The sequence below is a fragment of the Zosterops lateralis genome (genome assembly GCF_965231275.1).
Source record: "Zosterops lateralis genome assembly, chromosome: Z".
NCBI lineage: Eukaryota > Metazoa > Chordata > Aves > Passeriformes > Zosteropidae > Zosterops > Zosterops lateralis.
The window spans coordinates 34,577,616-34,602,910 of NC_139800.1; the positions used below are offsets into that span (position 1 = coordinate 34,577,616).

The 25,295-nt window shown below is 37.6% G+C and overlaps 1 protein-coding gene across 1 annotated transcript in view; it reads left to right on the top strand.

Annotated features, from left to right (window-relative positions):
- The window catches only part of FOCAD (focadhesin), a 94,218-nt gene extending 70,696 nt beyond the window's left edge, over nt 1-23,522 (top strand). The window contains exons 28-45 of the mRNA XM_083884532.1: nt 270-508; nt 2,022-2,111; nt 5,814-5,961; nt 7,832-7,951; nt 8,835-8,957; nt 9,796-9,873; nt 10,277-10,348; nt 10,502-10,604; nt 11,738-11,818; nt 12,859-12,987; nt 13,967-14,082; nt 15,321-15,581; nt 16,161-16,250; nt 17,706-17,883; nt 19,270-19,367; nt 20,247-20,498; nt 21,611-21,686; nt 23,036-23,522. Coding sequence (XP_083740658.1) covers nt 270-508; nt 2,022-2,111; nt 5,814-5,961; nt 7,832-7,951; nt 8,835-8,957; nt 9,796-9,873; nt 10,277-10,348; nt 10,502-10,604; nt 11,738-11,818; nt 12,859-12,987; nt 13,967-14,082; nt 15,321-15,581; nt 16,161-16,250; nt 17,706-17,883; nt 19,270-19,367; nt 20,247-20,498; nt 21,611-21,686; nt 23,036-23,109 — 2,328 coding nt within the window. The 3' untranslated portion in view covers nt 23,110-23,522. The remainder of the gene's footprint in view (nt 1-269; nt 509-2,021; nt 2,112-5,813; nt 5,962-7,831; nt 7,952-8,834; nt 8,958-9,795; nt 9,874-10,276; nt 10,349-10,501; nt 10,605-11,737; nt 11,819-12,858; nt 12,988-13,966; nt 14,083-15,320; nt 15,582-16,160; nt 16,251-17,705; nt 17,884-19,269; nt 19,368-20,246; nt 20,499-21,610; nt 21,687-23,035) is intronic.
- Nucleotides 23,523-25,295: the final 1,773 nt, after the last annotated feature.

Sequence of the window (25,295 nt, forward strand, 5' to 3'; positions counted from 1 at the left end):
TGAGTTGTAGTAGTTGGAATAGAGGAAAATCAAAACTTTTCTTGCTCTTGTTAATTTTATTTCATTGTGCTTTCTGATTATATTTGTGTTTGCCTTAATTTTTTGTCTTTATTATCAAAATGGTAGAAACCACATGCAAGGAATGTCAGATTGCATTCTGTGCTGCTTCTGTTTGCTCTTTTAGTGTTTATTCTAAATTCCTCAAATGCTGAGTGTTGTTACCTGGAAAGGACTAAAAGAAAAAAAAAATATTTTTTGTGTTTCTCTAGAAATCCTATTCAGGTGAAAATACTGCTAGTATTATAGCTCGTTCCTGTGCAGCCATAGCTTTGTCCCTTCTGGTGCCAGTTTTCATTGTATCATGCAAGGAGAAGATTGAGGAGGTCCTGAGTATGCTGACTGAGAGGTTACCTGGGAAACCAAATGCTGATGAGTCTCAGGCTGTTCAAATCCACATGGGTCTTGGTTTGGGGATGTTCATGTCACGTTTGTATGAAGAAAAAGTCAGGTGAGAACTACTGTATTTAATGTTGTTGTGAAAGTAACTTCTTTTTTCTGCATGTGGCCTTAAGCTCTGGGGAATTAAAGAATTTACAAGTCATAGGCAAATGATTCTTGAAGGGCTTTGTAATGTTTCTTAAAAGATGCCTCTTATTATCTGTCTTCCGCCCCCCACTTTAGCCTCCTTCAGAGCTATCCTAGGTATTTTCTCATTCTTTCAGGATAAGTGACTAATTCTCATAATATCCCAAGGTACAAAGTGCAGAGCAGTCAGCTAGAAGAGCAACACATACGCTTTTAAATGGGACTATAGTTACGCTGGAAGACATAATTGTAAAATAATTCTGAGTTCTTATTGGTTCCTTTGTAAGTGGTGCTCTGGACACAGGACAGTGTTCACTTATGTCATGTAAGTTACACATTTGAGAATGGAACTGCAATGGAAGTAGTGTAATGAAGCATGTTGTTACAGCTGTGTTGGCAGCACAGAGCTGTTCTGAAGTTGTTGAAAATGCCTCCTTTTTGGAAAAGTTGTCTCAGTTGCAAATTTCTGGTGATTTCAGAGAAATTAAGAAATAAGTTTGTCTTTATACTGCTCCAGTTTCTTGATTGCTAGAGATTTTGTCTTCTTGTATACGCATAAAAATGTTTAATTAGTTTACGAACACAGGTACCAAACAGATTTGATTGGCAGTTGTTAATTTGCTCAGTGAAGCTAATGTTTCCAAGGCACCTAACTTTTGTTAAAACTGAAGCATTGCTGAGTTCTAATATTCATGCTTTGGTGTCATTGATGCCTTGCTGCCACTGACTCAGTCACATAATTTGAGAATAGACTACTACTGGATGTTTAGTCAGTGGGACAACCAAGCTACATATAAGCATTAAAAGACTCTTGAAGAGAGTGAAGTTACATCGGCCTGAAATTACATCAGAGTTAGTTACATCAGCGAAGTTACATCAGAGAATTAAAATATATTGAGTGTTTTGGAGTATGTGAATCAGTATTTTGGGGGTTTGTGTTTGTTTTATTTCTGTTGTAAGGAGTGTTAAGTGGATACATTTATGTAAGCGTTTCTTGCAGACTAGTTTTACTCTTTCACTGCCCTGCATGATTTGAAAGCTTAATCTTTCGCATTCTTCAAAGCATTGTTTTGAAACAAATCAAAACTTATAGGGATGGAGCTATAGCTTATATCAGATCATAGAGCTACTTTCCATTAAAGATGTCCTGTTCATTATGAAAACAGAGTACATGTTTTATAAGAGGGGAGTTCATATGACGCCTTTGGAGTGAGATGTAAACGCCTCTTTTTAAATCTTTTTTTTTTAATCTTTATTTTTAGGCAATGAGGCAGAGAGAGATTTGCAAAGTTAATAGTGTGAAATGTCATGGATTTTCAGCTTATAAATAGTTACAGGTCTAGCTGAGATCATGTTTTATCAGGTACCTCCTCCCACTGTCAGGCATTGAATTTATTTTTTTGTTTGTTTGTTTCTGTTTCGGTTTGGTTTTGTAGTGATATACCTGGTCAACAGATAAACATGGTTCTCATGAAGTCCCTGGATGTATTGGAGGACTGCTGCTTTGACACTAGTCTGGAGTACAAGTGAGTTTCCTTTATTACTGATGATACTTTATTTTGAGCTCTACCTTTTTAATTCACACTTTCTTCTTTAATTCTACAGAGAAAAGTATGAGAATAGGATAAGGAGACAACCCATTCTGAGTACTTCCAAATAATCACCAGTTCAGGCAGACTGGAAAGGCCCTTTGGAGGGCCACATGCTCCCTAGAACAGTCAGTCACAGACGTGGTCTACATTGCTTAAGTTTTTACAGTCAGGATTTGAAACTCCTAGGACAATAAAACGTGTCAGTTGCCATGAGACAGCTAGCATAGTGTGGCAGCATGTTTCTTCTACAGTAGTCATTTCTCTTTCAAATCAGGTAAGGTACCACGGTGTCTTGAGTGGCTCAGTGAGAGTGCATAAGGTTTTCTTTGATTTTAAGCATTACTCTGCCCAGCTCTTCCCTGTTGAAAAGAAACAGCATTAATTCCCACTTGCGCTTGGCCTTCTTTCTCCAGTGCACTTTCTGAAAAGCTCTGAAGAGTCACAGCTGTGCACCATTGGGCTGTGAATCTGTATAGCTTACTAAGGATTTCTGTTGCCTTTTGAGTGGCACAGGGTGAGACACACAGTACACAGGGACTACCAGCTGCACCCTTTTGTCATGCCCGTTGCTGCTGGTTTGTGCAGCCTTTTAGCTGGAGATCAAATGCTCAGAGAAGAGCCAAGCCAAACTTTTCTGGTGGCAGGAGGTTGCCAGAAGAACATGAAACAATGGCAAGCAAGGGAGGGAAGATTGAAGAGAGTGGTAGTTTTTATACTGGCTATGGTTTTTAAAGTTTAAGAGGAAGTTGGTGTCTAGTATGCTCTGTGAGCAAAGAAGTAATGTAAAGCTATGAATGTTGCAGAGTTGTCCAAATTTTGCATTTCTACACTTGTAAACGATTGTTCCAAAGGAAGGTCCTTTCCAGCCTTTACATCCAGTGTGACATAGGCATGATCATGATCATGTGAGCATTTTCACCAGTGTTTCACCCCTGCTAAACCAGTGATTTTCACTAAAAACAGGCTGACAGTGCTTTGAGCATAGGTCTGCTGAGCAGTGCACATGTGGGAATTGGTCCTGTCCAGGCTCAGGCTGTGCCCAGTGGAAGGCAGGACTCCTTGCCACCTGATACTCTGGCAGTATAACAGTTAAAATATGCTGGGAAATCTGAGATACGATGCAGATGAAATATACCTAAATATTCATTTTATGTGGCTCACAAATAAGGTAGCCAAGTGAGAGTAATTGTTAGTTACAAAAAGAGGAACAAAGAAGGTGAAGTTTTATTCTTGCTTTAGTCTCTGATTGTGTTTTAAGTCTTTTATTACATGGATAATGTAAAATACTATAGCTCTAATGAGAAATTCCATTTTCTTTCTGTGTAGTTTTGTCAACAAGCAGTACTTTAAACTTGAATTTAGAGCTCTTGTATATAAGCCATGTCCCTGTTTTGTTGGCTATTCATGAATTCAGATCCTGATTCAGTTACTTAAAAATGTTTGTTTGATCTTTGCTGGAAAAATATACCACTCCCAAGACACTCCTCCATATCTTCTAGCCATGCTCAACCATCCTTAATCCCCAGTTACTGTAAAACATTATCTTAGAAATATGACTGAGGTTGTTCTCAGATCACAGAATCACAGAATATGTAGGTCGGAAGAGACCTTCAAGATCGAGTCAAACCCAGCCCAACACCTCAACTAGGTCATGGTATCAAGTGCCACATCCAGTTTCCTTTTAAACACATCCAGGGATGGTGACTCCACCACCACCCCGGACAGACTATTCCAATATTTAATCACTCTTTCTGTGAAGAACTTCTTCCTAATATCCAACCTATATTTCCCTTGAGCAGCTTAAAACTGTGTCCTCTCATTCTGTCAGTTGCTGCCTGGAGAAAGAGACCAACCCCCAGCTGTCTACAACTACCCTTCAGGAAGTTGTAGAGAGTGATAAGATCACCTCTGAGTCTCCTTTTCTCTAGGCTAAACAACCCAAGCTCTCTCAGTTGTTCTTCATATGGCTTGTTTTCCAATCCCCTCACCAGCTTTGTTGCCCTTCTCTGGACACGTTCAAGCATCTCAACGTCCTTCCTAAACTGAGGGGCCCAGAACTGGACACAGCACTCAAGGTGTGGCCTCACCAGTGCCCAGTACAGGGGAAGAATGACCTCCCTGCTCCTGCTGGACACACCATTCCTGATCCAGGCCAGGATGCCATTGGCCCTCTTGGCCACCTGGGCACACTGCTGGCTCATGTTCAGCTGCTGTCACCAGTACCCCCAGGTCCCTTTCTGCCTGGGCACTGTCCAGCCACACCGTCCCCAGCCTATAACGCTGCAGGAAGTTATTGTGGCCAAAGTGCAGGAATCAATACTTGGACTCATTAAACTTCATTTTGTTGTGCTCTGCCCATTGACCCAACCATTCCAGATCTCCCTGCAGAGCCCTCCTATCTTCCAAACGGTCGACACATGCTCCCAGCTTAGTGTCATCTGCAAATTTACTAATAGAAGATTGAATACCCTCATCCATGTCATCAATGAATTGAACAGAGCTGGTCCTAGCACAGACCCCTGAGATGTTTCTTTTTTACCTGGCTAAGTAAAAGCAACAGCTCTCGCTGGTTTTAAGTTGGATATGAGAAGCTTAGGAGATTGCCTAAGATCCTAGCCATGTTCATTTGACTGCTTGCTGCTTGCTATGAGCAGTGTCAGGGAGATATGTAAGGGGGGAAAAATCATCTACAGATAAGGACTATTGTGGATGTGTGCCAGTGAGAGAAGAGATCACCTTCAGAGCAATAAGTGTCTGCTAGGTTTAGTATCTCATGATGGAAGCCAGAACTGTTTGGAAGTTCTCTGGCAAAACAATGATTTGGAACTTTTTATGGGAGCACACATGCAGAATTTAGTAAAAGATCTTTGGTCCAGAATGGAATTTTTGATAAAATCTGAAAAAGAGGCGGAGACTGTGGAGATGTTTGTGCCAGCTGCCCTATTAATTTATGTCCTTTGAAACAATGTTCTTTTTGCAATTTTAAGTATTCTCAGCATCAAACAGTTAGTTGTGCTGGATATGTTTGACCTGATGAAGCTGCTCCACTATAACGTATGCAAATTTTAGTACATATGGGTGAAAATGCACACCTGACTATTCCTGTTAAGAAATGCTAGTGAGTATCTAATCTCTACAGCCATCTTAGCAGCCCTCTGGCTTAATCACTAATTTCATTACTTTTGCAAATGAAACAACTCTTGGAGGAGTCTGACAGCAGCAGATGCTAGTACACCCAGTGAACCTGCAGTTAGTATGTTTAACTGATTTCCTAGTTTATACTATCAGAACAAATTGCACATAGAAATTTGGATCCTTAATTCCTCCATACTAGTTTATGGTGCTTGTTGTTTGGGCTTCTGGTTCTTCAGAGGCAGAAGGAATAAGGAGGCTGTATGTGTAGGATCTATTATTTAAATACATTTTTTTTTCTTATGCTCTTCTTTTATCTGGTGTTTCCTGAAAAGGGTGAGTGAAATTAAAACCATTTGCAAAGTTAACTGTGGTAATAAAATATCTACAGGGCTAGTTATCAGGCAAGGCCAAGAGGTCTTCTTGCCCACAAACTTTGTTGGGGTTTAAAGGGAGTTCAAAGCAGCCAAAGCATACTTAATCCTTTCTCTTTTGTTTTTAAAGCACTGGATGTATTTTAGGAGTAGGACTTGTTCTTTCATTTATGAGTCACAGTAGCCAAACAGAATCGCGAGTGCACGTTTCTGCTTCATTGCGAAAACTCTGCAAGTACCTGGACAGCAGTGAGGACCAAAGCAGAGGAGTCCAGGAGGTATAACCTATTTTATCACAAATTTTAAATCTTCCTTTTATTTTGTTGCCTCCCTTTAATAACTATAGTATTTTTGCTGAAACTTTTTATCTGTGGTACTAGAAGGCTTGATTTCTGCTTTTTCTTTCACAATATATGGGTTTATGTCTGCTGGGGGAAAAGAAAAGTGACAATTACAACAGTTGTAAGAATAGAATGATGTGTAATGCTTACAGACATTAAGAAACTGCCTGAAAAGATAACAGACATGATCCTTTAAAGGTCTTCTTTAATTCCTTAACCCCAAATTAAGTTGTTGAAAGTTGGATCATGAGTAACTATGGATATGGGTCTCTTATATACAGTTGCTTATTGTTCTTCTGATATACTAAAAGCAGACAAGTTACTCTCAGAGAGAACTTAAAAGCTAACACTTCCTCCTTCAATATGACTTCTGTAATGCTTCTTTGAAATTTGGTGTCACTTGCAAATGTGAATTTTGTACTTGTGCATGCTGCTATGGCCCCATTTACTATTATCTTTATATTTTGAACACTTAAACTGAGCCCTGCATTTCAGGGAGTCTTTTTCCAGGATATGTCATGTAAGTTTTAAGTCCATGGACTTAGCTTGTAACTCTGCTGAGGTAAAACTTCAGAATGAAAACTGATTCAAATAGTTTGCGACAGAAAATAAAATAGTTTGCAACAGAAAATAAAAGTCAGAACCAGCATATGTTTTGCAAGAAAAGCAACACTGTCTGTACATGATGTATGTAAGCCCAGAGCAGCTGAGCAGTTGAGTTGCATAATCCTCTTTTTTAATGAGAGTTAATAGAGATTGATAGTATTATTCTTTTCCCTCTGTTGGTAGTGTTCTGAAAGCTTTTTTATTAAACATCTTCTTTCACGGAGTTTTATTTTTTTGGCAGTACATATGTGTTGGGGATTAGCCTTTTGCAGTTTATGGTTCATGCATTAAAATTACTTAGACCTATGAAATAATTTTTTGGTCCCCAGAGATTTTCGAGTGCAGTATTGAAATGAAACTGAGTTCAATACAGCAATTACTGAGATGAAAGGCAGCAGCTGTTTGACACCATGAGATAGTTTGGGATGAGAAGCAAAACCTACCCTTTGCAATTAAAACCTCTATAGGGATTTGTAAAATTTGGGCAGCACTCTAGGATGAATGCTACTATATGAGATGCACAAGAGGCTCTTTCAGAGCTGTAATTGACTTAGATATAACCCAGTACTTGAGAAGTAATTTTGGCCTGCCGTAGCAAGAGGTACAACCTGCACATTACTTGCTACAGGTCAAATTGATGTCAATCGTGCATAGTAGGTGGGTGCTCTCTGCTTCCCTCAGAGTCATGTGTTGCTCTGCTGCTTAATGGAGGAGTTTAAACACTTGGCATATTTGCTTTGTTGGTAGTTCAGAGTTCACTTCCTTATTCTCCATCAATAAAGCAGGAGAACAGAAAAGCAATGTTGCTGGTGAATCCTTCTGCAAGGACAGGAGGTGTTGTGGGCTGTGTTCTACATGCTTGTTTTCTGGCATGGTGGACCTGCTTGTAGTCCTGATGGGAACAGAGTATGCAGAGTATGCTTACAAAAATAATGACCAGATACTTGTGTTGAGAGAATAGCTACATTTGTGTGGAAGGTCAGGAATTTGACCTCTGTAAAATCAGAAGTACTTTCAAGCTTTAGTTGTGTTTGTTTAACATAATTAGCATCATTGAAGAATATTTCAGAAAGGGAATAAATATCCGAAAATATAAACTGAAAATGTTATGTTTTTTCTATCATACTGGCACATTATTCAATATGACCATTGCTACAGTGAGCTTGATTAGAAACTAGTTAACAGAATAAAATTTTTTCAGGTGCTTGCCTATTCTGTGGCCTGTTCCTGTGTCTCTGCTTTCAGCGTTGGAATCATAGAAGCAGCTGAAGCTGAGAAGGCTATGAGTAAGCTACAGACCTTAGCAGAAAATAATCAGCAGGTAATAATTCCTTATTTGGGATTTGCTTCCATTCTCTTTCTCTCTTTATCTGTTTAATATTGGATACTGCTTTACATGAACTGTAATTCAAGACAATTTTGTTGATCTACTTTCATCATTAACTAATCCTGAATGTATTTTGCATACCATGCAATTACTAAGACTACAACTTGATTCATTAATGTGTATAGAGATTGCCAGACAGTGAAATAAAAGCAAGTTGTGTGTGTTTGATTGCATTTAGAAGAGAAATCATTACATTTGATGTCTTTAGTCCCTGTACTCTGCCATTTATTGTCTCTTTTATAACATATTTCTATATGTTCTTTTTCTTGGTGGGAAAATACATCAACTATGCTGTTCTGAATTTTTTTGCTTTCCCTTAACCACCAGACAATGCATCATAACCATATCCACAGCTTCCTCCAAGTGTATGTTTCGTCCCTAGTGTTCTAAGGTACCCCTCAAATTGCCAAAAATAATCTCAGTATGTTAGTGCAAGTTCTTTTCTGGTTAATTTTTGCCAGGAAATGAAGGAGCCAGGAGGAGGCAGCCATTTTGAATCAAAGACTACTATTACATTAATCAACTGTTCAGAATGTTTGTCTGAAAAATAGGAAGTCAGAGCTAACTACTTGTGCTAGAGCTTTTTATCTTTGTATCAGAAAATCCGATGTAAAACAAAGGCTCTATGTGCCTAAGATTTAATCTCAGAAAATCCCTTGTCACTTGAAATAAGAAAGCATCTGGTATTCTAGACAAAGACATTACTTCTCATTGTTGGGAAATAATAATATGTAAGTAATGTTTCAATAATAAATGTATAAAAGAATACAGACTCCTTTGTAAAACCTGTTTTTAATAAGTTCTTTTCACCTTGCAGACCTACAGTTTTGCTTTAGCTTTAGGTGCAATAGTACATGGATTGTCAGCTTGTGGTCATGGGAAAGCTGAAAACCTGAGTAACAGACTAATGCCAGCCTGGATAAAAATTGTGCTTGCAGAGGTAAAGGAGTTTGAATACCTATCCTGAGTTTTGTACCTCTTTTACTCTTTGGGGTTTTTTGCATGGGTGGGGGTAGAGGAGATGGGGAAGAGATGGTAGAGGCAGTTTAAAATAAACAGTAGGAACATAATTTTTCTTGCTTCTGCAGGAGTGATGCTAGGAAAAGTTATGACTATCTGAATATGCTGTTTGATTGATAATTGGAAGCAAGAGTATAACTTTGGGCTGTTTGCTAAAGGGAATAAATCCCTATTTCTCTTCTATTTAGAAAATCTGTGAGAAATGCTTATCTCAGTGACATCTTAATTTGGACATTTTCACTAATTTGGAACAGTGCCCAAGGATAAAGTCTAGGCTATTAAGTGAAAGTGTCTTGTGAAATCAGGTGCTACTTGTCAGAACTAGAAAAAAGAAGGATGATTATAGTGCCTTAGTCATTATAATAATTTCAATTTATCTGGAAAAGTTACCTGTTTCAAATCAAACCCTAAACTTAACACATTAAGATTGCAGCTGAAGGTAATTATCAATAAAGAAACTGGTTTGGGGTTGAATTACACTGGTATATTTTGTGGACTACATATTGTACTAAGGAAAAAAGTGATTTGTCAGTCCATGGTGATTGCAGATTTGGAAGAGTGAGGAGGAAGGTCTGTATAAAGCTTTCATTCATCAGGAGAGGAATTAGTATTATCTGCCATGCTGGAGTGTGATCTGAAAAGGCTGTTGAGATTAGAAGTTTACTAGTGATAGTAGTCATTGTTTTTAAGTTGGAAGAAACAAGCATTTTGTCCTTGTGTCATTACATTGGCTCACTGGTCCTGAATTACGCTTCCAGGGTTCTCCAACAATGGAGCGTCTGGCTGCTGTCAGTGGGCTGGTTGCACTGGTGGGCTCTGAAGGAGGCATGATACAGGTGAGAATATGCTTATTCTTACATATTCTTATTCTGTATATATATACATACACCTTTATCTCTGGAGAAATTTGGCCAGAAGGCAAGATGGGATGCATCCTCCCCATTTCTATAGCAGTGGCTGTAAACCACATCACACTTTTGCAATAATTAAAGTTGGGTACAAACCAAGCAATATTGAATTGCAATGCATAAAATGGGATTTGGTCCATTTTGCTATCACATGGTCTGTGTGCAGTGCCACTGAGGAAAAGTTCACAGCCATGTAAGCTTTCTCCTTTTCTCTCCTGCTCCCCAGAGAAAGTCATGGGTGCAAATGTAATCTGTTTTCAGAATTTTTTCTGTTTGTTGCTTCTTTTTTTACCTCTTAAAAAATTCACCTTTTTTTATTTTTCTCTTGCAGCTGAAATCTGACAGCATTCAGTCCTCACAGTTTCAAAGTAAGCTGAATGAAGTGATCAGAACCCTTACACAGGTAAGAAGATAGCCTCTGTTTCCTCCTAGTGTACCTTTACAACCTTGCACAAGCAAGCCAGTCTGCTTGAAAGAAACTACATAATGTCTGTATCCATCTTGAATGAGGCAGTGTAGGGAAATTTGTCTTATTAGTGGTTTATTGTCTCAACAGATAATTAGTTTCTCAGAGCAGATTGGTCTTCAGACAAATGCAACAAGACTTCTGGGGCGTCTTCACATGTCCTGTTCGTCTTCAACACAGAACAGGGCATCTGGTAAGGTGCTTTATTACTGCTTCTTAAAGAGCATGTAGAAATAGCACATCACTAAAAAAACAGTGAGAGACACATTAGATAATACAAGTTAGACATTGCAGCCCTGTGAAGGACATGACAGCCTTTGAATTGGAGATTTCATGGTCCTATGTGCCTAAGGGTTGGAACATGAAGCAGGAATCAGTGTGTTGAATAGGATCCCCCACATTTGCTTTTACGTGCAGTATGAAAGTGAGGTTCTAAATTGTTTTGGTCAAGGTTGTATATTGCTTTTTTTTATTTTCATAGGATAAACTGTAAGCAGGTTTTACACTTCCTATGGCACATGTATTTGACATCTACTCCATGGCTTTCAGAACTGATTAATCTACTATTTGTTTTAGCACTTCCCACTGCATAAAAAAATCAGTACTTAAAAACTAGTCTATAACAAGACCAAGCTGACTTTTTAGAAGTATTTTTTTAGATCAGATCATCTCTGAAGATCTGAAGTAGTACTTCTCTTTAGCTGAAGTGAAAGTAGTGTTCTGTGCCCTTTCAGGACACAGCTGATCCATCACTAACTTCAAGTGTTGTTTCAATATCCGCTGGTAAAATAAAGGCTGGATAATTAATCATTAATGAAATACCAGTAATAAGCACAAACTATTGAAGCTGTTCACTTTGGTGTGACCTAAACTGGGACTCAAAAACACAAAATGTAGATGAATATCACAGAGAAAAGTCTCACAAAGTTTCTGCTTTTATGTATGCCTGCATGCATGCCTAAGATTAGATAGATACCAAATGAGTCTGCTGCCTTAAACTTCCTAAAATTGTGAAGTGCTCACTTTCAAAGCCCAACTTGCAGTGCCCAATATGTTTTTAAGGAAGATCTTATCCCTGGCTTTTCAGTTGATCTGTGAATTTGTTTTTTCAGACCTGGCACCTCTCACACCAGAAGTGTTTAGGTTGTCTTAAAGGTGAAAAGGCCAATACATCTATCAATCTTGTGGTCTAAATAGTCTGAGTATCCCACAAAACCCATTAGCTCAAGCACAGCTCAATTTGGCCTTTAAATTTACATGGGAGCAGAAGGTTATAATTTTTGTTGATGATGTTTTAGAATATAAGCAGTCTTTTTATCTTCACAGTTCCTCCAGATTTTAGCTATTTACCTGTGAACAGCTTTATCAGGGCAGCCATTGATTTTGCCATTGAAAGTGGAAAGAAAGGTAAGGATCAAACTACAGTATTCCTCTGGGAAATTTGTTACGGCTATAAAAGCTTACCTTAAACACTTTGTTTTATTTGCTAAGAGAACTTTTCTAAGTACAAATTTGAACTTCACCAATGTGACGTATTTAAAATTAGAAATTTAATTATACTCAAAGAGATATGGTAATATTGTGTATTAGGACTTTAATTTCTCCACCTAATTTTTGACATTTAAAACCCTTTTCCCTTCCATCTGTGTTGGTGGGATTATGTTTCTTTACTGTGAGAATGAAAGTCAAATCATTTTAAGTGTTAGCCTGTATGCTCATTAGACTGACTTTATGCTGCCCCTTATTTCAGTGATGCTGTATTAAGATTCTCTGTAACAGAGTGGTATTAAGGTTACTGCTGTGATAGATGCAAAGAAACCTAGAGAAAGTATGGTCTTACATGAGCAAGCCTGGTAAAAAAGATGTCTTGGGGTTGTCTTAAGGAAGACAGAGAGAGAGAGGATTACTCCTTTGTGGAGTTAAGTGAGCTCACTGCTGTCCCATGAAGCAAGCTTTGCTTTAAATGGAGGTTAAAATGTCCATCTTTTGATTCCAGGAGGACTGAGTTGACTTATGTTGACATAAAATGGTGTGTAACAAAGGTTAGCGCTTATCTGACTGTTCTTTTGGCCTGCATCTACAAGATGAGAAAGGAAGGCACTGTCAGAAAACTTTGCTGTTCTCCTAGTAAGAAATGAAAAAATACTGCCTTACTAGATGAGGAATATCTGTAATTAACTTGTAAACTGACTCAAGAACAAGGGACCAGGAAGTTTCTATTCATTAGTAACAAAAAGCCATTTTGACAGGAGATTAAAAATATAACTGTTCATTATAAATGAGATGGCTAATTCTCATATACAAAAGGAAGTAACAGTGATTTTGTAACACTTTTCAGTTCTTTATTACAGTTTGAACTACAATGCAGTGCTCATGTTTTTTTGCTGAGCTGTTCAGCCAAATATGCGTGTATGAAATTCAGACTCTGACCGAATCTTCTGTTCTAGGCCCTGAATCTGTCCTAGCTGAGCTGGTGAAAGTAGCACTGGCACCGATTGCATTAGTTGGAGAAAGCCATCAGTATCCACCTGTAAACTGGGCATCCATTCTTTCTCCTTTGATGAGGCTGGACTTTGGTAAGAGTAGTAGTTTTCTGTTAAAACTTTTTTATTTGTCACAAGAGCTCTTTTTTAATGCAGCTTTCACAAACTTTGGAGCCCTCTTCAGGACTTTGAAGTTAGTCCAGTGGTTAGTTTTATTATGCTTTTAAGACTGACTTTTTAATATTTGCAAGTTTATATTTGTCATCACCATGTGGATACTGTTTTAACTGAATAAAAACTAAAGAAGATCAGAGCTGAGAAGTTCCCTAAAACATTGGTGAAAGTGGTCTGAATATTTTATTTGGACTGTTTACGTAAGACCCTGTCATCAAGCTCAACTAATTGTATCCTGTTTTCAGTACCTGCTAAATGCTTGGTCCAATGCCCATGTCAGAGCCTGCATGCAGCTTTTTCACATATTTGAACTGTTTGGTAGTTCCTCTAGCTATCACTAGTTTGAAATACACGTTCTACTAAATTACACTGGGTGATAGTTTTCAAAATAATGGAAAAAAATTCCTATTTGGAGATCTGCAGTTCTTACGAAGAGCTGAAACTTGTTAAATGTCTGGAGGGTTTTTTTATTCCTGCTTTTCACATAGAAGTCTTTTGTAAATCAGGGAATTTGCAGAGGAAACAGTATGCGTGGCTGGTTTTAGATTTCAGACAGCATCACAGTCCAGGAATATTGACTCATTTTTCCTTCTTTGGATTAAATCTTAACTTTATTTGGCAAGGAGTGTTTTTTTAAATTTTTACTTTTCTTAGCATACTCACATTTTTGTTCCTGAGTGAAATGAAATAACTTGAACAAATGCTGATATTTATTGCTAAAAGTGCATGAATGGAAAGAGGAGTCTTCTAACATGTATGTGTTAAAGGCTTTAAGTAGGATATTTAGAAAAACAAGTTGTAATGTAGTGCTCTAGTAGAACAATAACCGTCCTTTTTTTGTGAGTTGAGAAAAAAATTAAAATAATTACTTTGTAACTTTTTTTTCCTTCTCTTTTAGGTGACGAGGTAAAACATCTCTGCCTTGAACTGGCTGTGACACAGGCTCAGTCATCTCAGAATGCAGCAATGCTTTTAGGGATGTGGGTGGCACCTCCCCTTATCTACAGTCTCAGTGTACGTATGTCGGAAAACTTGTGGGAGCTCAGCACCTCTTCCATATAAAATTCCTCAGTGACAATGTTTAGGCTGTCTCATCAGAAAAGGATTACTGGGTTAAGAATTCTTCAGAAATACCATTTAGGATTATTTATAGTGAGAGAAGGGTTATTCTGGGGCCTTGAAATTCAAGGCAGACTTAAGACCTGCTATGCTGATTTTACTTTACTTGCCTAAGACCTTTTTCCTCTCTCTCATTTCATGCTATAGTGCTGATAACCTGGAGACATAAAGCATGGCATGTAGGGAGAAAAAGTATTTTATTATACATGCTGATAGTCTTTAAAAAAATGTCCACCCTAATCTGTCCAAAAGCTTTCCTACTTTTCCTAGCAAGATCTCTTGATCTAGCTAACTAGTAAAAAAACTATATCTTGAAAACCTGGCGTTAATTTTGTAGATACCAAACAGACTAACGTACAGTATATTCATATTCAGTCTTATCCTTAATTGCTTTTCTGTTCTTCTGGAATTAAAATGTGGATTCCATGCTACAGTATGTAAAACTCCCTGAATCCCACAGAACACTTGACTCCACATTTCTGTCATTTTATACAAGTTCAGGAGCAGATTCATGACAATTCTCAGAAAATTAGTTTCTCAGAAAAATTGTTTCTGTGATCTCTTCAAGGAAAGTTTTTTGGTTTAATTCATTAGTCTTAGATATGCAAATATCTGCTGGCAGTTTTAATGTACCAAAAAAAAGATTTTATTTCTGACTACCACTTTTCCAGCTGCAGTGGGAATTTGAGGTGACAAAATGAGGTGAGCCACAGAGTACGTAAGCTCTGCATTTCATACAGGTTATTTGTTCTTCTTCACTAGTTAGCAACATTAGTGGTTCTGTGGCTATCATATTTCTGTCTTTGACTCCCTGGGCAGTTGTATGCTTTATGTAGGAATGCAATGGGCACCGTGTAATAAAATTGCTCTACCCTTGTGGAGATGTGATTCTAGGATTCGTTGAAAGTAAGTGCTTCAATTTTTAATGAAAACAGAATATCGACATGTTTGAACTCCTTTTAATTCAAAAAAATTCATCAAAAAATGGAAGAAGAAAAAAACTGAGAAATATTAATGACTTTAAGTGCTTTTACAAGTGGGTTTTGAGCCACTCTTTATAATTTTATTCAACAATAGTTCAAGGTCAGTGAAGAGCTAGAATTTGAAACTGAGCAAAAATTTTTCTTTTTCAGATGAAAACTCAGAAATATCTTTTCATGTCCCTGTCCCTGTGGATGCAACATGTTGCAGAAGACAAACTGCAGTCTTTTACGGAAGTGCTTCTGATACAACAGTTTGAAGGGAAGAACCGTACAAAAAGCCCAGAAATTTGCCAGTGTGTTCTACAGGGGCTCATCCAGGCAATGAAACTTCCCAACCCTCCCCAGTTTTGCTGGAACTTTTTGTGTCAGGCTGTGGAGAAAATATATGAACTTCTTCCAAATGAGGTTCAGGTAAGGAGTATGTATGAGGTGTATGAACACTGATGCATCAGATTCAAACATTAATTGCATGTACAGTTTTTAATTACAATAGTTCAAATAGCAGCATCATTTCAATTTAAGTTACTTTTGGTTATTTTAGAATATGATGCTGTGAAACCAATCTAATGTGCATTTCTTCCTTATAAGCAATTTAAAAACGGAATAATACAGTATTAGTACTGAAATAAATGTTATTGGAAGAGAAGAAGTGAACAATGAGAAGACTTTCTTTTCCCATAGAGGATTCAGCTTCTCACAGTGATTTAAAGAAACTATTTAGCTATAGAAAATATTTCCAAAGAATGGCACTTTGCCATTAAAAATAAAATAAACTCTTTGAAAATATTCAAATACCGTAAGTCTTGTAGATTGAAGTAAATTGAATTCCCCAGCAAATACAGAATTTCTAAAATAAATTAAGTAAAGTGAGACTAGGGGATAGATTAATTATTCATCATTATCATTAACAAGTTCCTAAACTCACCAATTTTGATGATGAAGAAAGCCGGACGTAGACATTTAGACATGCATTTACTTTTCTGTTTGTAGAGGGGTGAACTGGAGATGTATATTGATGTAGCAAGATGTATTTCAGAAATGGCTGATTCAGAGATCGATCGCATTATCCAGATCTCCAAGGTAATTACATTTTAATTCTGTTCTTTTATCACCAGATCCTGTGAAACCAGCAACCTTGTCATTTTTCTTGTCACCAGACTATTTTAGCTCACTGGGAGCATTTAATTGTTTTATCTGACATCTAGGTAAGAGTGTTCTGGATCTAATCTGCAGGCAGTAGAGAGAAGCAAAAGTGATAAGAGTCCATATCCCAAACCTTCTCAAAGCAAGTGAAATACTCATGATTTCACCTGGGAGGTTTGAACGGGAGAGTTTTAACTAACTTAGTCAGGTGGAGGATGGCCTCTTCTCTCAGGCAACCAGTCCCAGACAGGACAAGAAGATGCTGTCTTAAGCTGCACCAGGAAAGGTTTAAGCTGGACATTAGGAAGAACTTCTTCACAGAAAGGGTGATTAGACCTTAGAATGGGAATGTCACACCAGGGAGATAGTGGAAACATTGTCCCTGGAGGTGTTTAAGGAAAGACTGGATGTGGCACTCAGTGTGGAGGTCTAGTTGACATGGTATTTTTCAGTCATGTGTTGGACTTGATAATCTTATAGGTCTTTTCCAACCTACCTGTTCTGTGATTCTGGGAGCTACTCACTTAGCAGAACAGGAATGGAATGAAACAGAGTGGTGTTCTATCTTTTGAATCTCAGATCAATAATGCAAGCAGCAGACCACTGTCCTCTTTGGTTAATATACCCACCTGCTTGAAACTGGACTGTAAATGCATCCTGGTGACTTGAACTGGTGGATCTGTATTTCTGTTAAAAATGCAAAATTATTGACTGAAAAACTTTTCATTCTCGACTTTATGTTCTATATTTGCATTCACACTCAGAGTGTTTCCTGGCAGACAAGATGACCGAGGATGATAATGGAATAATAAAGCTTTCATCTTGTAGCTGACCAGTGGAATTCTTAGCAGCTAAAATGCTAAGGAAATTACCTGTGTGGAAGAACTTGATGTTTTCAGATCAAGTTTTTAAAAGCAAACGTCTGTGACGTAAACCCCCCTGTTCTGTTTGCTGTCAGATTCACTAGACCATCAAGCATTCATATAGGTTGTGGAAGCTGAACTGTCATTTCCTTACATTTTTCTATTCTTATTTTACACTGGGAAACATCATTTAAGAAAAGCTCTTTTTGTCACTGCAGTATATCTGTCCTGCAAGAAAACTTGAGTGTCCAGAACTGTTAAGCTGGTTCATTCCACTTCAAAGGGGAATGTAAAATTTAAAGCAGTATGAAAACAGGCTGTACCAAATTACAATTTGCTGGACTATTTCGAACAGGGTAAAGTTCAAGTGGCATGTTGAGTCTTCTTTTTAATAATGTGTCCTAAGGAAAATTGAGCCTACTAGTTATTCAAAGAGTTTCTTATGTTTTTTTATAAAGAGGAATGCTAAATTTACTGTTCCCACAAGAAAAGTACCTTTCAATTTAACATGTTTTTATTGCATTTGCAGAACAATATAGAGAAGGCCACGTTCATGAAAGTGTATTTAGTTTCTCAAGGCAGATTGTCTTTGACGAACTTGAGTGCCGTGATTGATATTGTGGCAGGATATCACCAGAAAGACAATATTTTATGGATGTTCTTGCATGGTTTCTATCATGCTCGTATTGTGAGACATGAAAATACAGGTAAGATTTGGCTTTTAAAAAAATCAGGAATGCAATCAACATATATTTATTGATCTACACTGGTTCCTTTAAAATAATTTTAAGATGGTTTAACCAAAGTGTTTTCAAATTTTTCCATATTAGAAACTACTGTCTTCAGAATTCTTGTATTATTCAAATAGTTGTATCAAACTTTGCTTCTATGTTTTTCTCCAGTCACTTCTTTTTCTGTGATCCAGCTACAAGTCACTTGTCTCATCAATGTGGTTTACAGACCAGAGTTTTAGCTATATCTGTGTCTCCCAGTCTTTTTCGGGTAGTGTTGCAGATGTACATGGTACATCAGAAACGTGTTAATAGTGCAGCTCTCCTAACCTTCTGGCCTAAAATCTGACTTACCAGTATGTGACACAGAAGGTGGGGGGATGTTCCCATGAGACTGGCTGAACTAGGGAGATAACTTTCTTTCCTGAACTCCTTGCACTGATTTAGCACAGGAAATAAATCTTCCTTTTTTCCTCTTCATAACTATACCAGATAGTCATATGGTAGGTTAATAATTTGGGCTGGTTCATCTATGGGTTTGACAAAGCATAGGGGATGATGCAAGAGAACTGGGAGAATGACACAAGAAAATAAAGAAGGAAGAAACAAGAACAGAAAGATACAAGAATGAGGTCTCATTTTCATGGCAGAAAGGTCCTTGTCTGCTGGTGTTCACTGAACAACTTCAAAGCATTGTATTGCCAGATGCCTTAGCTGCCAGCTGTGTTTGAAGAACTTCAAAGACTAGTGAGCTTTAATTGAGTGGAGTGAGGATTCTTTGCAAAAGAAGGAGACAGCATGAAAGGGAGCACTTGTAAAGTTTACATGGACATAGTAATGTATGATGTAATGTGGTCTTGGTGGTGAGCATGGTTATTAGTTTCTAGGAGGTAGAACGGATTATGGATAGCAGAACCTGAATCAATGAAGTGTCTTCCACCCTTGAGATGAATTGAGGCCTGATTTTATTTGCATGCCTTGACAATATTTTGCTGGCCCTCTCTCAACACCCTAGGACCATTTTCACAGTACTTTGCACATTGATGGAGGCTTTAGGATTCTGTAGCAGTCATATGTGCAGACTTGGTTAGTGGGTCCTGCATGTTGCCATTATGTGAAATAATTCTCACTCAGTTGTTTTTTTTTTTCTGTGTGTTCAGTGTGTTGCCTGCATTATAAGCAAAGTTTCTGTACTGTTTTCTGTCAGTGGCAGAATTAATGAAGTGTGATAGTGGTGTTGGTGATGTTTGTTCTTCTATGGTTGGTACTTTCTTGCTATAATAATTTTCCGTGCTTGCTTTTTAATGAAAAGCAGTGCATTCTAGTGTTTGACATAAGCCAGTGTTCTTTTTCTTTTTCTAGGAGTTCTGAAAAGAATGGATTGGCTGTTAGACCTGATGGGCTGCATCAGAAATGTAGCGTACAAGTCAAAACCCTTAAAAAATGTTGACCTGAAAGAGGTAATGCTGTGAAAATGATTTGCAGCAAGAAAATAAGGAGGTTCTGATATATTTCACATTTTTTCTCAGTGATAAGTATTATTCCCCGTGCTTTTGTAGTTTAGAAGATTGTGTTCTTACTGCCACAGAAAAAATTTTACCATTTTTGTGAATAAGTGTGTATTTAAAACTTTGACTTTAAAATAACCTTTACATTTAAGTTATAGTAAAACCTCAAGGCAAGGAAATAATTACTTCAAATTTACTGCATTAGAACAATTGAAAAAAAATTTGAATTCACTAGTAGAACTGTCTAGGCAGGTCAGAACTATCTAGCTTCCGGTTCTGAGAGGGCTTGGACAGTTTTAAAGACATAATGTTGTTCAGCTGTTTAGGTCTTCTTTTGAGGACATAAAATAAGCTGCTGCTTAGATCAGAAAGGTATTGATTATATTGCTGCAATATTTCCCAGCCATTTATAGCATCACAGGGGTGACCATCTCTCATTTCCCTCAACAGTCATGTTGCTATGAAAAGGTTATTTCCCCATTTTAAATAAATTGTAGATCAGCTTTAATCTAAAAGATTGTTTTAGAAGAGTGTGATTTTACTTTCATTTCTGTAGACATTTTAGTTTGAATTTAGAAAGAGACTTACGCTCTTCAAAGCATAGAAGGATATTAAGAACTTTTTAGTTCTTGCATTTCGAATTTTAGATGAATTATTAGATTAATTTTTAAGAGCAAGTCACTGTCTGGATTTAGGTCTTGGGGTTTTGTTTGGTTTCTTTTTTGGATGAGTTTTTTGGGGGCGGGTTTTGGTTGGAGTTTTTTAATTGTTTTTTATTCTCCTTCTATATTACTCGTTTAATAAAGTGCATTTTGCCCTTTTCCTATTTAGTGCATAGATTTCCTTGTGTGGCTGTTTGCAGCTTCTGTGTTGGCCTGGGCTGACCATGGTGGACCATTGCTGCTTGGCCTCAGTGCTGACTGGTCACTGTGGAAACACCACATGTTATCACCAGAATCATCTGAGGAACACATTGGCAAGCACCCCACTGACAAGTTTGCTGTGCAAGAGACTCTCACTCTCCTTCCAAGTAGCCTTTCCCTTTTGCTGGCTAAAGAACCATGGAAAGAACAAACACAGAAGGTAAAATTGCATGTAGTGGTAAGCACTTTACATGAGAAAGCATCCCATTTTTAGTAGTCAGCTTGGATCTTAGATAGAGTTATTTCCTCTATATTTTATTGCATCTCAATTGTGATCTCACTTTATTTTTAATCAGATATGAAAGTAGTTTCTCAAGTAAAATTTGAGAGTTGCAAAAAAAAAATACAAAATTCCAAAGCTGGGAGTCAAACTGTTAAGAAAATACAGCTGGGAGAAGAGAGTTGGGAGCTATTGATAGCAAGTCAGTATTTTAAACACTGAAAGAAGTATCCTCTGCAGTTGGACACACCACACTGTAAATTCAGAGCAATTGAAGATCTTCTGTACAGTTTGCAGTGCGTGTCATTTATTTTGAACTATGAGTTGAAAATAAATGTGGAAAATTTGTGCAATGCATGTAGTTGCTATATGTGGAAGTACTGCTGTTAATAGATTGTTAGGTGTTTTGTGCAAACTGGAATCTGTTGAGAACTGGTTTCTCTGAGCATGCTTCTGTGCTCAGAGTTACCACTGAAGTCAGAATTCAGAATGTGGGAGGAATGCAGGGGTGAGCTGTTAGTATGCAAGTGCCTAATTAGGTTTTAAGGAAGAATGTGAGACCTTGCCCTGAAAATCATCCTTATGAGTTTAAATACCACATTGTCATCCAGGCACCCTGCACTGCCAGAAAAAAATAACAAAAAATGAGAGAGGTCAAAAGAGGAACAAAGGCAATAAGAGTTCTGAAGGATTTGCAGTAAAACATTTGGACAAGAGACTGATAAGAAAGAATTATATTAATAGGTTAAAGGTATGAACAGGCAAGATGGAGGGAAACTATTTAGTACGCCTTCTTCTTCCAAAGAATTATTGCTGAGATAACGAGAAGGAACAAAGCAAGTTTCAGATCCAGCTATGGGAAGAATTGCACTGACAGGGAGATATTCTCCAGGGTGTTTTGTTTACTTTAGGCAGAAGCTTCATTGGTCACTGCCTCTGATTAGATGACTGAATTAGCAGAAATAAAATGTTATCTGTCAAACTGAAATAATTTGTTGTTTTAATACAGGGGCTCTTTTGATTCAGATTTTTTTTCATATTTCAATCTTTAGTTTATTGACTGGCTGATCAATATGATGGAATGTCCTAAGGAAGCATTATCAAAATCTTCCATGGACCTGCTGAAAGGTAATATATTTTTAATTGTGTCCTTATTTTTCTATAACTGTCAGTACAGATCAAAATGCAGTTGTTTTAAGGAGTGAGATTTTGAGGTAATTGTCACAGGTAAGTAGACATTCTTGTCTGTAACGTCTTATATTTGCTGTCTCACCTGCTGACGCTTATGATGTAGTACTGCAGGGCCAAAGGACCTAGACGTACATCTAATGCACAAGCTTATTTGATTGATAGATCTGTCTGGTTTTTTTTGAAGTTACTCTTAAAAATAAGATGCAACATACTATTGAGAAATCCTCCAGTACTAGAATACAAATCACGTAACATAGGTGCAAGTAAATACTTCCCTGTGTGGAAGGGATATAGGAGATGAACTAGGACAGCATAATAAAGGGATCTGAGAAAAAAGGAAAGAGAAGTGAGGGTTGCTGAAAAGATACATGAAAAGAAAGATGGAAGGTGGACAATATGTTGAATTATGGTAGGAGCTGTAGCTGTAGCATGCATCCCATTGCTTACTTCCATATGTAAGATCTGTGTGAGTCATTTTAAGAGGTCACCACAATATTCTCAAGTGAAGGAAATGCAGTTGTGCTTCTTTCCACAAACCCAGTGGAAACTTCCTTTGGACCATCCAATTTGTTGGACCTAAATAAGGCTTCTTAAAATCTAGTTATAAGTTATTAGGATAATTACCCTTGTTTTCATGACTGATGTCTTTAGCCACACCCTGTAATGTCTGCTAATCTCCACCAGAAGCAATGCTAAGGCCTGTTGGACACCCTCCTTTGTATATCATAGAGTTCTGATATTCACCATATATTCTCCGTATGCCGTGATAGAGATAAGTCACTGTTCCCCTTGAGCTTCCCATTGTTCTTTTCCTTTTACATACTAGAACATGAAACTTCCATCTGAATAACTAGACTGTGACTAGTTTGGTTACTGGATCTTGTCTAAACTAATGATCCTTTCAAATTGAATTAAGGAATCAGTGAGTTGCATTTCCAATCAGTGAAATGCACTGAGGACTTAAGACTTTGTGCTTCCCAGTTCCCAGTGCCTCCTATGTCCTGGCTTGCATCATTGCTTATTGAATTTGAACTTTCTGCACTATTGGTTGATCTGTGTGCCTAAGTGGTAGTCTAATTAGAAGATGATGTGATATAATTTCAGTAGGAGACATGCCACAAAGCAGAGGAAGGGCCCAGTACATCACCACAAATAAAGAATTATGAAAAGAGTCAGTAAAAGGAGGACTAAATTATACCTATGTTAGTAGAATTACTAGGAAGAATACTCTCACCTCTTTTCCTTTGGACTGCACAACTTAATGTAATTTATCCCTGTCTTCACAGTTACACTTCTGGCCTTGAGGTCTCTTGCAGAGTTCAAGAAGAAAGCAGTATGGACTAAAGCTTATGGGTGGTAGCTGCATGCCGTACTTTATCCAGTGAAGAAAACTGTCCATACTTGAAACATAATATTGTTACTCAGGCATCAAGAAGCTATATTTCAAAGATGTTTCCTAGAACAAGATTTTTGATTGGGTTTGGAGGGGGTTTTTTACCCTTTTGCTTCATCACAAAAGTTCCTATGAAAAACCATATTTTGTCTTTAACTGATGTGTTATTACATTTTGCAAATGCGTTGAATATAAACGAGAAATATACATTCAGTTTCCATTGAGTTGTTTCAATGACATCTGGGAACCTCAAAAGCTGGAGTGGAATATTCCTTTAATTCATGGAAGCTTTGAAGGAATGGCTGAAAATAAAACAAACTAGTAAAATTTGTTTGGACATAGTGTATTTACTAAAGTATGTTTTCGTGTAACAGACTTAGAATGGGCATTATTTTTTAACTGATAATCTTTCCTTTATCAATAACACAATATTCTTGTACATTAGTGACAACATATTATGACTATATAGTATGAGTGGCATTTCTGAAAAGGGGTGGGTATGCATGTCAGTTTTGTAATGGCTTTATGAAGATATCTAAAATGAATCGATGATCCTGATGGCTGTTGTATCTGCAACTCCAGGACAGCTGCAATTTTCTTTCCACTTGTAACTGTTCTTGTCTCTTTTACACTTCTTTGCACAAAACAAAGTTTTTCTCTGCCTCTAGGGAAAAGGGACAATACAGCAATTCTTTTTCACATTTATCATCTTAAATAGATTAGCCCCTGCTATTTCCTTTATTTATTACGTTTTTCTTTCTGAAGGGATAGAGAATTTTTCACTTTGCAATCTTGCCAATATAAATATTAAAAGAGCTTTTATATTTAGCAGTCCTCTTTGCTGAAGCTGACAAAAAGTAACTGAATAAATTTGGGCCATTGTCTCCTAGTGTCTTTCAAAACAGTACTGGTAAGAGCATTGTTGATTTTTAATCAGGTTGAGGGAAAATATATTTCCATACATCTAAAAGACACACCCAATTAGAGAAATTGTCTTGTTTTCAGGGCTGATAACATTTCTTTTGTGAAAGAAGTTCTCCTCTGACTTTTTGGTCACTTGGTCTGTTCAGCCTGAAGACGAGGAGACGGAGGACAGACCTCATTGCAATCTACAAAAGGAGGGGCAGGCACTGATCTCATCTCTGTGGTGAGCAGTGATAGGACCTGAGGGAATGGCCTGAAGTTGTGTCATGGGAGATTTTAGATGGTTATCAGGAAAAGTTCTTCACTGAGAGGGTGACTGGGCACTGGAACAGCTCCTCAGGAGAGTCACAGCACCAGCCTGACTGGGCTCAAGAAGCATTTGGACAGTGCTCTTAGGCACATGGTATGACTCCTGGGGTTGTCCTGGGCAGGTCTAGGACCTGGACTTTGATGATCCTTGTGGCCCCCTTCCAACTCAGAATAATCTATGATTCCGTGACTCTTTCTAGGATTTTCTCATCCAGTAAGGATACTGTATAAAGGCTGAGCGTTTCTTCACTGATTGGATGTGTGGAGGATTAATGCAGTATTTGTTTGCCTTTCCAAAATAGTGGATAATTAGTGGTGGTTTTCTGCTGCATATGCAACTTTATACAGAGAAAACAGTCTAAAGGTGAATGTATAGAAAGACTCACTGGAAGTTCTTTGTCAGTGAGTCTGCATCTCAGTTCATGACATTTCTGTTTGTGTGCAAGTAATCTTCTAAGTAGTCTCTAACAAGTCACATTTTAATGGTTCCATCTCTAATGTACTGTTTCAAACTAACTTACACCTTTAACCATCTCAGTTTGCATGTTTGTTAGCATTTTAATTCATATCAAATTTTGTCTTTTTTAAAGGGAACAGCTGTGTGATGCCTACTTGCTGTGTTTCAGTTTGCATAGAGGAGCAATATATAAACATCTGAATTAACGGAATTCCTACTGATGTGTAATAAAATATGTAAGCCAAGGGATGGCACAGCATGGCCTGAGGGTGGAAATGAATGCTAACAGAACTGCAGAGAGCAGTGAGTGTTTAGGAGAATATCTAAAATGTTTGAACACCAACGCACATGATGCAAGAAATAAACAGGATGAACTGGAAGCATTTTTCAGCTCCCAAAGCTATGATATCATTGGGAATAGTGAGACTTTGTAGAATAAGTCCCATGACTGGAGCACTGGCAT